The sequence below is a fragment of the Lentinula edodes genome (genome assembly GCF_021015755.1).
Source record: "Lentinula edodes strain Le(Bin) 0899 ss11 chromosome Unknown C8R40scaffold_6, whole genome shotgun sequence".
NCBI lineage: Eukaryota > Fungi > Basidiomycota > Agaricomycetes > Agaricales > Omphalotaceae > Lentinula > Lentinula edodes.
Window position 1 is genome coordinate 990,583 of NW_025764312.1, and position 13,203 is coordinate 1,003,785.

A 13,203-nucleotide genomic window follows, 5' to 3' on the forward strand; every position below is an offset into this window, starting at 1 on the left:
CTCTGAGTACTTCGGAATTCTGTTCTGACTATTTCAGGCTTAACCCTAACCATGGGACGTTGGGCATTTACAAAAAATGTTCAATCATACTTGGGATTTGCATCAGAAATATAAGAGATCGAGCGTTCTACAATCTGCCTTCGTCGAATGAAGGGCCAAACCTCGCGGACCGCTATACCGATAAAGCTGCATGTGGAGATGTCCAATTACATACTAACGGCTTCTTTCTGAATTACTACGAAGATAGATAAGAGCTTTCGGTCCCTTCATCATTAAATATTGGCCAGTCATTGACTCAAGACGGTTTTTTTTCTCTCCTATAACTACACGCTCTCAAAGTGGCTAGAGTTGCAGTAGCATGGCTAAATTCCAGCTAGAAATTGCTCTTGCTTTTGCAGTACTCATCGCTGCTAGTCTGTTTCATCTTGTAATCAACCGTCAGAAAGACGGGAAGATTCATTTGCCTGTTAATGCCACTGAGTCCGAACAGTCACTGCCAGATGCATTCGATGTAACCACCACTGAGGACTTTTTGGAAGGATATCCAATTGACGAGGAAATTTTTTGGAAAAAGGTGCGTTTTGGAAAGTCTTTTCTTACTCGAAAACGCAAAGTTTGCGCTCAACGATGATACCCTAGTTGCGTATCAGAAAAGGCATATTATGTTTTTTGTTGGTCGTCATCTTGGTTCTGCAATCAGTGCAATTAGGCCTGTCTGTGTCTGGCGGGCATGGTGAACTGGCAGAACGTCTGATCAACATTTGCTTTGCGGCGTACCTTACAATTCTCTCCGCACGCTCTGTCCGACAGGACAATGTCGAGCTCAACTCCCAGTCCATTGTTCATCTCACTGTGTTACTCACCGTCGCTTCTGTTGCCCTTGGTGTTTCTGCGATACTTCCAAACACACCTCCCTTAACTGCCTTCGAGTACTCTGAAGAGGCAATCTCACAGTCAACCAGAATATGGTACGCCTCTGTATCACTGTACGTCGTGGCTTGCTTCATTGCGTTTACAACACCCCGCGGACCATCACTGCACTTTCCTTACGACTCCATCTATTCCGAAAAGACCGTTTCTGCAAGGACCAATACGGAAAAGGAGAATGTTACTGGTGTCTATGGTGCTTCATGCTGGGGTTACCTCTATTTTACATACTCAACCAAGGTTGTTATGCTCGGAAACACCTCTGAAAGCCTTGAGATCGCAGATTTGCCTATCGTTCCAGCGAACATGCGCGCAACGGTCAATTATTTCGAAATGAAAAAAGCAATGCAACGCTATAAACTGAAGATTGGGTCCTGGAGGCCGAGAATAGGATCGGGTTGGAATGTTGGATACACTCTCTTCAGGTACAACCTGGGGATTATAGCTATTCAATTCTGGATTGCTGTGGCGTCGGCAATATTGTTTTATGCGCCAGCAATGTTCAGTCGTATGCTTATCGCCTACTTGGAAATGGATCCAGAGAGGAAGGACAGAGGCTGGGGATGGGTGTATGTGGTAGGAATGTTCTTATCGAACATAATAGGGTTCTTTAGTGCGTGCTCCAAGAGATATTGATGCCCAACACTTGAGCCCTTACATCCATTCCCTTTTAGCTTCTGCTCAACTCTGGTCAATATCAACAACCACCTTGCAAACTCGTTTCCGTATTCAACTCAGCACCATCCTATTTGCTAAAACACTCATTCGTAAAGACTCAGTGTCATCCACACCTCCAAAAAAAGATAAAGACCAGGATCGAAAAGCCTCTGAAAATAAAAGTGACGAAGACGATGATTTCACAAGCAAGGCACAGATTATGACGCTCATGACAACGGATACCGACAGGCTCAGCGAATTTGCATGGCATTTTTTTGCTCTGGTTGATTCGCCGATAGAGCTCGTCGTCGGTACGATTTTTTTGTACAGATTGCTTGGTGAGTTTTCTCGAACTTCCTTATGTACAACTGACCAGAACCAAATTGATGTGGAATTAGGTGTCTCTTGCTTTTTTGGGCTGGCTGTAACATGTCTCTTTTTACCATTGAATCATTTTGCTGGAAAGGTCGTCGTGGGCGCCCAAGATAATTTGATGAAGGCTCGTGATGAACGTATTGCTTTGATGAACGAGGTCCCCTTTCTTTCTGTCTAATTATCCTTGTACTGATATCTGTGTGTAAGATCTTGGGTGGCATCAGAATGTTGAAATTTATGGCCTGGGAACGAAGCTTTGAAGCTCGTGTGATGAAAATACGGGACAGGGAGCTCAGGTACCAAAGGCTCAACTATATCATCGAGGTATGCTTTCGACCACTGGCATAGAATTAATGCTCATCTCCTGAATTATGGCAGACCTGCTTTAATGCTATCTGGTACGATTCCTTATGCGGATTGTCTTTTAAGATGAACGCCAACCATCTTGATTATATAGGAACGCCACACCGATTCTAGTGACATTGGTGTCGTTCTGGCATTTTACAGTCGTGAGAGGAGAGGATCTGACTCCTTCAATTGCCTTTACCTCCGTGAGTTCCAAGGGCATCGTATTTGTGAGACTAAACTTAGCATATAGTAGATCATGGTATTCAGCGAGCTCAAGTTTGCTTTGAACGCTCTTCCCGAAACATTCATCAACATGCTCCAAGTAGGGTTATATTTGGATATATGATTCGATTCATGAATTGAATGCACCTTCCTGTAGGGTCTCGTCTCCATGCGCCGTATAGAAAAGTACCTCAACACTGCAGAAATCACACCAGTGCCGCCTCTTAGCGAGCAACCTCAACATATCGCCTTCCGATCTTGCACTGTTACCTGGCCACAGGATAGAAGTGGAGGTGACTCGAGCATACCTCCTTCTGTTGCCTCGACACCTAGGCAAAAATTCGTTCTCATTGATTTGAACTTGAGATTTCCCACTGGGGAGCTCTCGCTTGTGTGTGGGAAGTTAGGGTCTGGAAAGACACTTTTGTTACTTGGTACGTTCTACTTCGTTCAATGTGACCAACGTCACTAAACCTTGATTCATCGTACAGCCTTGTTGGGCGAAGCTGATATATTGACTGGTCAAATGTTTTGCCCACGCTCCCCGCCAAATATCATGACAATGTTCAATACGATTGGTACAGGAGAAGACTGGATTATCCAAGGGGTATGCGCGTACGTTCCCCAATCTGCTTGGCTCCGAAATGCTTCCATCAAAGGTATGCTTTGGTTATTTTGTTGGTATGGTTGCTAACTATCGCTAGACAATATTTTGTTCAATTTGCCTTACAATGAGGAACGCTATCGCAAGACTTTGGAGGTATGTTATATTTTACTACTTATCAGCAATTCGTGAGTATGTGTAGGTTTGCGCTTTAGTGACAGATATGGATATCTTAGAGGATGGAGATGAGTCAGAGATCGGAGAACGTGGCGTCAGTCCCTTTCTGTTTTTCACAATGCACCCGCTTACCATGGCCATTGGACATCAGGTTAACCTGTCTGGAGGTCAAAAAGCTCGAGGTCTGCTGCGGCGACTTTCCCCTATTTAGACGTTACTCATGATAATGTTGCAGTCTCCCTGGCCCGTGCAGTCTACTCTCGGGCATCCATACTGTTGCTTGATGATGTTCTCTCTGCTGGTATGTTCCATCTTTTTTTCCTCATATGAATCCCGCTCACAACCTTTTTTTTGAAAGTTGACGCCCATACTGCACATCATCTCTACCACGAGTGTCTCAAAGGAGAACTCATGAAAGGTCGTACTGTTATCCTGGTCTCACACCATGTCCAACTCTGCGCACCTAGTGCCAACTACATCGTCGCACTTGATAACGGACGCGTTCAATTCGAGGGCACTCGGGAAGCATTCCAAACATCTGGTGTTATCCATACCCTGATGCAGTCAACAATCAATGAGACAGGTGACGAAAAGGAGGAACAAGCCATCGAGGAAATCCCCGTCCCAAGTTCGCAAAGTTCTGACAGTGATCCAAGTTCTGAGACGACAACTATCGCTCCTACCCCTGCGACAGTAAAAATGGACAAAAAACCTGCGAGGAAATTGGTTGAAGAAGAAATGAGAGCTGTCGGGCGTGTCAGTAAAACTGTTTGGCTTACTTACGTTCGTGCATGTGGATCGTATTGGTATTGGATCCTATTTGCAGTAGCCTATATCATTGCAGCACTTAGCCCTGTGGCAGAAAACGGATGGCTGAAGCAAGTGTGTTTCCTTCTTTTCCTTATTACTTCTGACCACTCTACTCTATAGAGTATGGTCTGGTTCAATTTCTGACGGAGACCATCAAAAAAGTCCGACTTATTATATCGGTATCTATGCCTTAGTAAGTGTTGTGGACTGGTCTCTGTTCGAACTAAACGATCTTCCTAGGTCACATTTTTAGGTTTGTTTTTTTTTGTTCGTCTCGAACAACCATTTACCGAGTTGTGCGATTTTTAGGTTTAATCATCACCACCACCCGCTGGATTGTGCTTTGTATGTTCCATTCTTCTCCAAATTATCCAAGCTTACTATATCCTTTTTAGACAGCGGGTCCATCCACGCCTCTACCGTTCTATACAAACGTTCGTTTATACTACTGACCCATAAACGTTTGTTCTAAGATTTCCTATCAGGACTTTTGGAGACCGTGCTCTTCGCAAATATGAGATTTCACGATACCATATCTCGTGGGCGGCTGCTGAACCGTTTTGGTAAAGATTTCGAAGGCATTGATAGCAATCTTTCCGACAATTTTGGACGTTCGATACAATATGCCCTATCGGCAGTCGCTACATTGATTAGTGTCAGTGTCGTTGGAGGACCCCCGTTTGTGTTTGCTGCATTAATTCTAGGTGTCGTGTATTGGAATGGTGAGTAGAGCATTATGATAGCAGTTTCGGCTGACATATGTATGATAATGTTCCAGTTGCGAAAGTATACGGTCAAACATCCCGCGATATGAGGAGATTAGGTGCTTTGAAGAATAGGTTCTGACACAGAATCTTAACTCTAACCTTTGAACAGATTCTGTCACCAGGTCGCCACTTTACTCGATCAATGGGGAAACCATTGCTGGAGCGACTATCATTCGTGCTTTTGGGGCGTCATCAAAGTTCCTTCGGGACATGCTCCGTTGTTTGGACACTGTGAGCTCAATACCAGGTCTCATTCTCTTTCGCTCCTAACGATCCATGCAGAATGCCAACCCGTACTATTGGATGTGGGGCGGTACGTCTCCTGAGTCTGTCTTTTGTGCACGCTGATCTGATATTGTTCTACAGTCAACAGGTGGTTGTCCATCAGGTTCAACGTTTTGTCTTCGTGTATTCTGGGAGCGATTGCTTGCATCGCTGTTTTCAACCCTGCCATCAGCGCTTCCTTTGCCGGATTCTCCATTGCGTTTGCGAATACAGTCACGAACGATTTACTCTTCATGGTGAGAATTGGGGCCCCAAGTTTGCTCTTTTGATTTACATTGGTTTCACAGGTTCGAAGATTTGTTGGATTGGAGCAATCTATGGTAAGTTATATCAACTGTAGCGCTGTCCAATCAACGTTTAGCATCCTTTTTCCAGGTGGCCCTTGAGCGTGTTAAAGAATTTTCCGAATTAAAACGTGAAGCACCCGAGTTTATCGAACCCCGTCCTCCTGCGTCGTGGCCCGCTACCGGTGCGATCAAGTGTGAAGATCTGGTGATACGCTATGCTGTACGCACATTCCATTCCCATTTTATTCTACCTCTTACGAATGTTTATATCATATAGCCTGAATTACCCAATGTTTTGCACAAGCTAAACTTTGATATTCGTCCTGGAGAAAAGGTCGGAATTCTTGGTCGGACAGGGAGTGGGAAGAGTACCTTGGCGTTGTCGTTTTTCCGATTCGTCGAAGCAACCGAGGGACGGATATTAGTGGATGACATTGACATTGCAAACGTTGGACTTACAGACCTTCGGTCCAAACTCACCATCATTCCTCGTAGGTTTTTGCATCGATAAGTATATCCAAGACCTTGATTCGCTTATACTTTACGCAGAGGATCCAACTATTCTCTCCGGCACATTACGCTCAACATTGGATGTATTTGATGAATATGAAGATGTAGAAATTGTAAGTTTCCATCCACTTTACTGCCACTGGTATTGAACTAAATTTTCATCTCTTTTTCCATTACAGTTCGAAGCTTTGCGCCGTGTTCATTTAATCCCAGCCTCTGATATTCCCGATGAGGACGTAGCCACTGTGAACGCCAACATCTTTAGAAACCTTGATTCTGCCGTGTCAGAAGGTGGTGAAAATTTCTCAACGGGGTTCGCTTTAACACCTCCTTCTCCCCTGTAACTAAGCTAATAGTGATGACTTTAGAGAGAAACAGTTACTATGCATGGCGCGTGCAATATTAAAACGGTCGAAAGTTTTAGTCATGGACGAGGTAGGATAATGATAATATACTTTTATTTCAACCCTCGCTGATCAAAGTTCACTCCTTCAAGGCAACTGCTAGTGTCGATTATGCCACGGATGAGCTGATCGGCAAGACTATAAGACAGTGAGTTATCTGATCTTTTAAGATTCTTTTGTTAAAATCTTTTCCACAGAGAATTCGCTGATAGCACCATTCTTACTATCGCTCACCGACTAAGAACAGTCATTGATTACGACAGGGTAAGTACAGATTCTCTTGGAGTGGAGTTTGGCTAATTCTTGCTCGTTTGTACAGATCATGTTATTAGATCAAGGACGTATCGTGGAATTTGAAAAGTAAGATGGTTTATGTATAGCGGAGTGTGATGAGAAATTCTGACAACATTTCTGCAGGCCGCAGGTCCTACTCAACGACTCTACCTCAAAATTCCATGCTCTGTGTAGAGCAACTGGAAAGGATGAGTTCTCTACACTCAAGAAACTAGCGGGTCTTTGAAAGGACACATGCTGGGAAGAATATTATATACATATGATGCTTGTTTGATCTATAACCCGAAGTGATTTCATTCACGGAATAGACATCATCGAAAATATTTGAACCCATGAGTTTGAGAGGTTGAGTAACTTTTCGGAGTTCTCCAGAGTTCTCCCAGTGGTTCTCCCATGCAGGTCGCAAGATCATGCAACTTGGTCTAGACTTGGCCTCGGCCTAATGATCGAAACGTATATGTACTCGGTCCGAGGATGATGATTCTAATTAGGTGTACCGCCGGTGAAATTGGAGAAATTCGCTGAAACTCGCCAAAACATAGTCAATGTCCGACTCAATGAAAGTACATTACTGTCAATTACATAGAACAAAAACGAGGCTGCCAACCAGTTACCAGCCCCAACCAGTTGGAAAAAAATTAATGTAACAAGCAAATTTTATATCATCTCGGGAGTTTCCTATGCAAATGACGTCAGATTAGAATAAAACTAATAGCCCAATGGACTCAAGAAGGGATTCACAATGCATGCTGGTCAATATCGGCTTCAATGAGCCAAAGGTCGAGCAGAACGTCGTGGACGTTGAGCAAGGTCGAAGGCCAATGATGGCGATCAGAAGTCAAATTGAAAAAGAGATTCTCGAATGTGGAGCTACACATTTGACCCGTGGCTGAGTTTTGTCTCCACAATCGGGTGCTCGCTTGTTCATTTCTCTTTTCTTCTCCGACATCTCTTTTCTGCCACACCGCTCTTTCTCCAACCGGACATCGTTTTCTTGTATCTGTCGCCCTGATAGGGCTTCCTATCTTTTGGTAATGGATTTTCGTGTAAGTTTTCCGCTTGTAATCAGTGGCATACACTGAAATCCTTTGTTTCACAGGATTCCAGGTCTCCGTCTGTTTCTACCGCTTCTCCTATTCCGCTTGCGCCTCCGACGAACGATGATATAGAAGCAGTCATCCTAATGGCCACATCTTCTCGTTCATCACCGGACGGAAGAGCTGGCCCTCTCAAGGACACCCGGACACAGCTGTTTGTAGGAAATGTGCGTCGTATAATGTCCCTATTGATCATCATCTCCGCTAAGGCTACCTCAGCTCCCATACCGAGTGCGATGGCAGGATCTCAAGGATCTATTCAGGAAGGCGGGGACCGTACTCCGTGCAGATGTATCGCTGGGTCCTGACAATCGGTCCAGAGGCCATGGCACAGTCCTTCTTGCAACGGCGGAAGACGCTGGTCGAGCTATCGATATGTTTAATGGCTACTCATGGCAAACGCGAATATTAGAAGTCCGGCCTGACCGACTGCCCCCAGATTTCGACAGTCTCAACCCAAATCCCACTCCTTTTAGTACCGTCTCATCTCCTGGCACCTTTGCTTCGCCTCAAGTTCCGAGTTCGTCATTGGGTGGCTTTACTGATTTTGACTACAATTTGTTCGGGTTCGACAGGCCAAGCTCGTCGTCAGGCAATGCCGGCCGGAATCTCTTCGTTGGGAATGTGAGTGAATTGTTTCGTGGAGTAACTTACGGACATTCCTGTGTAAACCCACCTTCTTTGATTTCATGTTGACCGGCAATCATCCTATGAGTATACTGACTGCGTTCTCCTTGCAGCTCCCTTTTCATTGTCAATGGCAGGATTTGAAGGATTTGTTCCGGCAAGCAGGAACTATAGTACGAGCGGATGTCGCTCTTGGACAAGATGGTCGCTCACGAGGATTTGGTACCGTTGTATTTGCAAACGACTACGACTCCGAACGTGCCGTAAAGATGTTCAACGGGTAAGCTTCGATTGTCTTAACCAACGTCCACGGGGTTAATGTTTTATTTAGGTATGAGTACAACGGTCGTGTGCTCAAAGTGCATTTCGACAAATTCTCTCAGTCTACTCAACCAATGACAACTCCCGCTTCCCCTGCTCTTTCCGCCCTTCAAGCATCGTCCTCTCCTTTTCAGCTTTCTGGAAAAAATTCGAATTATATTGTGATGCCCTCTGGGTATATGCTTGATTACGGACCTGTCTCTGCACCCAGTTCACCATATGATGTTTTTCCACCGCAGCTACAAATGTCGATTCCACACCCTCATCACACACATTCTCACATTCATCAACCCCAGCCAAGCGCACAAAAGGTTGAGCACCCGGGGCATCCTTCACGGCCTCCTCTATTATCTGAAGTAGACCGATCCACAAACTCCTTAATGTCGACTCATATAAGCGATTGTTCGTCACAATCGGGTTCAAGTTCAGAATCGGTCAAGCCTTCGACTTCAGTAGCAACTTCAAACTCATCCCGAACCTCTCCTTCATCTGAGCACTCAACATCGAAATCCCCGCAGGGTCAATCACAATCCCCTCCCAAGCCACCCTCAACAACATCCCATCACTCGCATCCTCATCATCCTGGGACAATCAGCATACCACCCGCTTCTTTTTCCCTTCCCGTGCACAACATGTCACCTATGGGTGTCCCCATGTCGCCATATTACTCAGGCATGTCACCGTTGCACCACCCGCACGCCGTTCCGATGACACCTCACGGTCTTCCACCAATAACTCCTTCCATGCCTCCGTTTACGTTTCTTCCACCAATGCCTCTCCCGTCGCCTCATATGGAGGTGCCCCGGATGTCCGATTCGGGCCACCATCCATTAATGAGTCGCATGTCCGATGTTATCACCCCAACCTACTCGTACCATCCTCCAAATTCATCCGGGCAGGAAGTATTTCACGGGGAATCTCAATCCGAGGATGTCAACGATCAATCCTCGTCATCGTCTTCAACCACAGAGGGACATAAAGCCTCTCGTTCCTCTTTCGTCAATCCATACTTCCAACCCCCTATTCCAGGCCACCGCCCGTCTTTTGGGCACCCGCATCCACTCGCTCATCATCAACTCACCCCTTTTTCTCCTGGACTAGCGATGTCTCCGGGAACATTTTGGGGTCGGCCAGGTGCAGGTCCGAATCCATACATTAATCCCGCTGTTGGTGCACCCGTGCACGTCGTTCAAGGTTCGCCGGGAGGATTTTTCTTCCATCCTCAACACAGCCCAGGTCTTCCGGGAAGCGTTGGCGCAGAAATGGGAAGCAGGGGTGGTACAGAGCCCGGGGGGTACTTTGACAACGTTACACTGGGGCAAGGGTACTTCCCACCTATACAATCTTATTTTGGTGGATTAGGTGCCAATAGCGTGGAAGGTGAAATTTTGAAGGACGAGAAGGATAAGGAGGTGGATAAGGAACAAGAATTAAAAGCTATGGAGGAGGAACAGAGTCGAAAGCATTCGGTGGAACGTGAGCAGGTGATTGGGGGGCATACGAGCTATGCGAGTCCGACAAGCGCAAGCAGCGATGAATCAGGTGGCATCACGGATGCTAATTATCCAGACTTACCGACGTCTGTGGTGAGAAAAGATGGCTCTGCGTCAAGAGCTCATTCGATGTCCACCGATGTGTCTGAAAGGCCACAACTTCATCGACCGGAATCGGATCCTCCACCAACGACCATTAAATGAACAAAATCAGACGACGTGTCTATATGGGTGAATCGACATTCAATCAAAGTGTTACTGGTGTTAAGTAAGGTATTTTCGGTAAGGGTATTGGAACTCAAAATCTTGTAACTGTTATTTCTGTTTTGTTGTTGGTGGCTCTCCATACAAAGGGTGTTATCTCTAGATCAATTTCACCAACTTGCATCACCATGTTCCTCTGTTTCTATCGTATCGTTCAGTTCACCTGTTGCTATTCACATATTGTTTCTCTTCTTCAGTATACGACTTGCAGATTTACTAACCTACGTACCATAGTTCACACATTTTTTTCCCGAGTTCATTTTGTTCGTTGCGTTGCATATCTGTCTCGATTCAATTACATAACTTAATATTTCTCTCTTTCTGTTTTTCAGTCCATTTCTCTCTCTCAATGTATACATACATCGTTCAGATCAGGTTGAGATTTATAGAAAACGTTGAGTGACGATGATGATTCAAAATGAAAAGCTTTCAGAAGCTTGAAGATTTTCTGGAATGAAATTGCTCTTGGTTTTTCTGATCACCTGTCCAGCTCATCCCGCAATGTCGCTAACTACGGTTCTCTACAAATGTCGACCCTGGAACCCAAGGCCAACAATTGAGAATTACGTTGCGGCAGGTCAGGAGCGGTGCAGAAGATGAATTCTAATTTCCGACTGACAGAACGCTGAAAAGAAAGAAAGGAATGTAAATACAATCGACAATTCCCATCTAGACCATTCCCAAAAGGTAGTAAAAGGTTCGTAGATAGCTCTAGCTTTATTCCAGTCATCAAAACTTGCTCACATCCATAACTTGGCTCATATCCTCTTCTCGTCGTTCACGTCATCATTGTATTTCTACAACAGACGATCTACCACCTTTTTGACCCTATGGGTTCGTCGTCAATGCTTCACTTTTCACAAACAATGAAAGATCCCTATAATACCGAGTTTACACTGAACCCAGACGGACGGGTCGCAATAAAGGTCTACACAGAACTACCTCTCAAAGAGTTTACAGCGAATACCACGATAGTTGATGTGGTCACAATGGACGAGGTGATGACGATAAATGATTCGATTCTGATAATGAGCGGGAGACCCAAACCCAAATCAGGTGAAGGGCCCATCCTCCATCATCAGAGAGTCGAGAGGGTCGGCGAAATGGATTTTTACACGTTTAGTGAGCGCATACCGAAGGTGCGTCTGCGAGGGATGGAGGAAGAGCGGAATATGTCAGAGTATTTGCAACAACATGGATACGGGTGCGTTTTTCTAAATCCGTTCATCACAAGGCCAGTTTGCTGATACTAAGGATTAAATAAATGAAGAAAGAAGCGTAGATTCATCGCGTCGAGCGGTTGTGCATATACATGGGTTGATGTAAGAAAGATTTCCTTTCGTGACTAATATCAGTGTCCTTTGCTCATTATTCTTCGAAATCCAGTTTAGGCTAAAACTGGATGACAAGAAGGAAGTAGGGAGATTCTATCCTCGAAAATCCAGGGGGTTGTTTGGTCCAAAACGACCAGCTTATCTTGAGCTTGAACGAGATCGAATAGTGGACATTGGCGAGATTGGTTTTACGCTGGTCTGTATGTTGCACGAAGCAGACAAACACGCACATGTACATGTGTAGCATTTCGAGGTCTGGTTTTTATTTGACTTTTGAGGTGAAGGAGATATGTATATACCCTGTATCGTACTTTTGAATCATGTTGTACTGCTGTGTACGTTAGGATAATGGCATATTCGGGGAGGATTTTTAAACAGATTATGTTCTTAAATAAACTACTGACAAGCATTCTGTCAATGACTGCTACCCTTGTCTGATTCGAAGTTTTGGTGTCCAAGACTCAGGTTGATACTCGTCCGAACCGGTCTTGGGTAAGGAACTCCCTAGCCGTTGAACGCCTGGACTAGTTCCTGGGTCCGTATTGGATGTTGATTCTGGTGGGGATACAGGTGGTGCTTCAGGCACAGAAGGCATGGAAGGTGATGAAGCAGAATCGCTAGCGGATATTGATGATATATCTTGAACATGGCTTGGTTGAAGATCGGAAGAAGTCGAAAGTATTTCCGAAAAAACCCCATCCTGTATTCGAAGCTGGGCTCGTTCTTGTTGAAAACTGGCTTCTATAAGTGCAGCGTTGTGTTGAACGCGTCGTTGCCTTATGAGGTCCATCTGAAGCTCCTGTATCACGTTGTATCGATTAGAACGGAAGAATATGAGGAAGTGACATTCAGGCACGCACTTGGATAGACGGTGGATTAGGGCGTGTGTGAGCTAACCAGGCAGACCATTGAACTGTGATTGATCAAATGAGTGGCAGTAATGGGAGAGTATGCCTGAACGCACTAGGTAGCCTGTTCGAGCCGCCTATGTACTTCCACATATCATCTGGGTTTCTATATTTCATCGAACGTTTGGATCTCGCATAGCCTGTTTTTATTCAAAACCTAGACTAGAAATCTTGGTGAGGGATAACCTTACCTGCGCTTTTCAGTGGATTCGACTTTTCATAATAGGAGTTTCCTGCGAGAAGAGGAGTCACGGAACCCTGAGGAACGAAAGAACAGACGCGAACCTTCTAAATCTCTGCCAACAAAACCAGTCTGAGGTTTTGGTAAAGCGAGCATGAAATATACAAAAAGGTGAAATCACATACTGGGTGCCAAAGATTACGCCAAATCGTTCGGAATAAAGATGGTTTAGACATCAAATTCAATGAAGGGATGAGGAGAAGGTGATTGGTCTGAGTTAGGGTTAGGGCTACGGTATACGCGTCACGACG

The 13,203-nt window shown here is 45.1% G+C and overlaps 4 protein-coding genes across 4 annotated transcripts; 3 read left to right on the top strand and 1 right to left on the bottom strand.

Annotated features, from left to right (window-relative positions):
- Window positions 1-112: 112 nt before the first annotated feature.
- C8R40DRAFT_1090990 (ATP-binding cassette transporter) lies at window positions 113-6,978 on the top strand. Its single transcript, XM_046227495.1, has 34 exons — window positions 113-574; window positions 640-1,540; window positions 1,602-1,922; window positions 1,983-2,116; window positions 2,167-2,283; window positions 2,338-2,357; window positions 2,417-2,510; window positions 2,561-2,629; window positions 2,687-2,963; window positions 3,021-3,188; window positions 3,234-3,289; window positions 3,336-3,404; window positions 3,462-3,492; window positions 3,546-3,611; window positions 3,669-4,188; window positions 4,241-4,313; window positions 4,361-4,373; window positions 4,430-4,465; window positions 4,516-4,554; window positions 4,606-4,842; window positions 4,899-4,943; window positions 4,997-5,118; window positions 5,170-5,200; window positions 5,254-5,408; window positions 5,460-5,492; window positions 5,548-5,679; window positions 5,737-5,950; window positions 6,009-6,082; window positions 6,149-6,282; window positions 6,338-6,404; window positions 6,466-6,521; window positions 6,571-6,637; window positions 6,693-6,733; window positions 6,791-6,978. Exons 1-34 carry the CDS (start codon window positions 359-361, stop codon window positions 6,891-6,893), a joined length of 4,731 nt encoding a protein of 1,576 aa, XP_046089830.1. The 5' UTR covers window positions 113-358; the 3' UTR covers window positions 6,894-6,978.
- Window positions 6,979-7,983: 1,005 nt separating this feature from the next.
- C8R40DRAFT_1009106 (uncharacterized protein) lies at window positions 7,984-8,765 on the top strand (the record flags this gene model as incomplete). Its single annotated transcript, XM_046222835.1, has 3 exons — window positions 7,984-8,388; window positions 8,505-8,671; window positions 8,723-8,765. Coding segments are annotated over 3 exons (615 nt in total), but the record flags the coding sequence as incomplete, so codon positions are not given.
- A 2,570-nt stretch (window positions 8,766-11,335) lies between these two features.
- Window positions 11,336-12,047, top strand: C8R40DRAFT_1167465 (uncharacterized protein; the record flags this gene model as incomplete). Its single annotated transcript, XM_046231018.1, has 3 exons — window positions 11,336-11,673; window positions 11,740-11,791; window positions 11,856-12,047. The coding sequence occupies 3 exons, from the start codon at window positions 11,336-11,338 to the stop codon at window positions 12,045-12,047; spliced, it is 582 nt and encodes a 193-aa protein (XP_046089832.1).
- A 91-nt stretch (window positions 12,048-12,138) lies between these two features.
- Window positions 12,139-13,173, bottom strand: C8R40DRAFT_785774 (uncharacterized protein). The gene is made up of 6 exons (XM_046236211.1): window positions 13,078-13,173; window positions 12,997-13,024; window positions 12,903-12,944; window positions 12,768-12,851; window positions 12,664-12,716; window positions 12,139-12,602 (listed from the first exon to the last, which is right to left on the bottom strand). Exons 1-6 carry the CDS (start codon window positions 13,126-13,128, stop codon window positions 12,228-12,230), a joined length of 633 nt encoding a protein of 210 aa, XP_046089833.1. The 5' UTR covers window positions 13,129-13,173; the 3' UTR covers window positions 12,139-12,227.
- Between the last annotated feature and the right edge of the window lie 30 nt (window positions 13,174-13,203).

What these genes read in the sequence shown, in the direction of transcription:
- C8R40DRAFT_785774 (XM_046236211.1), bottom strand. Translation starts at nt 13,128, where the DNA reads ATGTCTAAACCATCTTTATTCCGAACGATTTGGCGTAATCTTTGGCAC. An exon ending in GGCGTAATCTTTGGCACCCA is followed by an intron (nt 13,025 to 13,077) that starts GTATGTGATTTC and finishes CCAAAACCTCAG; the next exon opens with ACTGGTTTTGTTGGCAGAGA. An exon ending in CTAATCCACCGTCTATCCAA is followed by an intron (nt 12,603 to 12,663) that starts GTGCGTGCCTGA and finishes AACGTGATACAG; the next exon opens with GAGCTTCAGATGGACCTCAT.
- C8R40DRAFT_1090990 (XM_046227495.1), top strand. Translation starts at nt 359, where the DNA reads ATGGCTAAATTCCAGCTAGAAATTGCTCTTGCTTTTGCAGTACTCATC. An exon ending in TGGAGGTCAAAAAGCTCGAG is followed by an intron (nt 3,493 to 3,545) that starts GTCTGCTGCGGC and finishes ATAATGTTGCAG; the next exon opens with TCTCCCTGGCCCGTGCAGTC. An exon ending in TGCTCCGTTGTTTGGACACT is followed by an intron (nt 5,119 to 5,169) that starts GTGAGCTCAATA and finishes CGATCCATGCAG; the next exon opens with AATGCCAACCCGTACTATTG.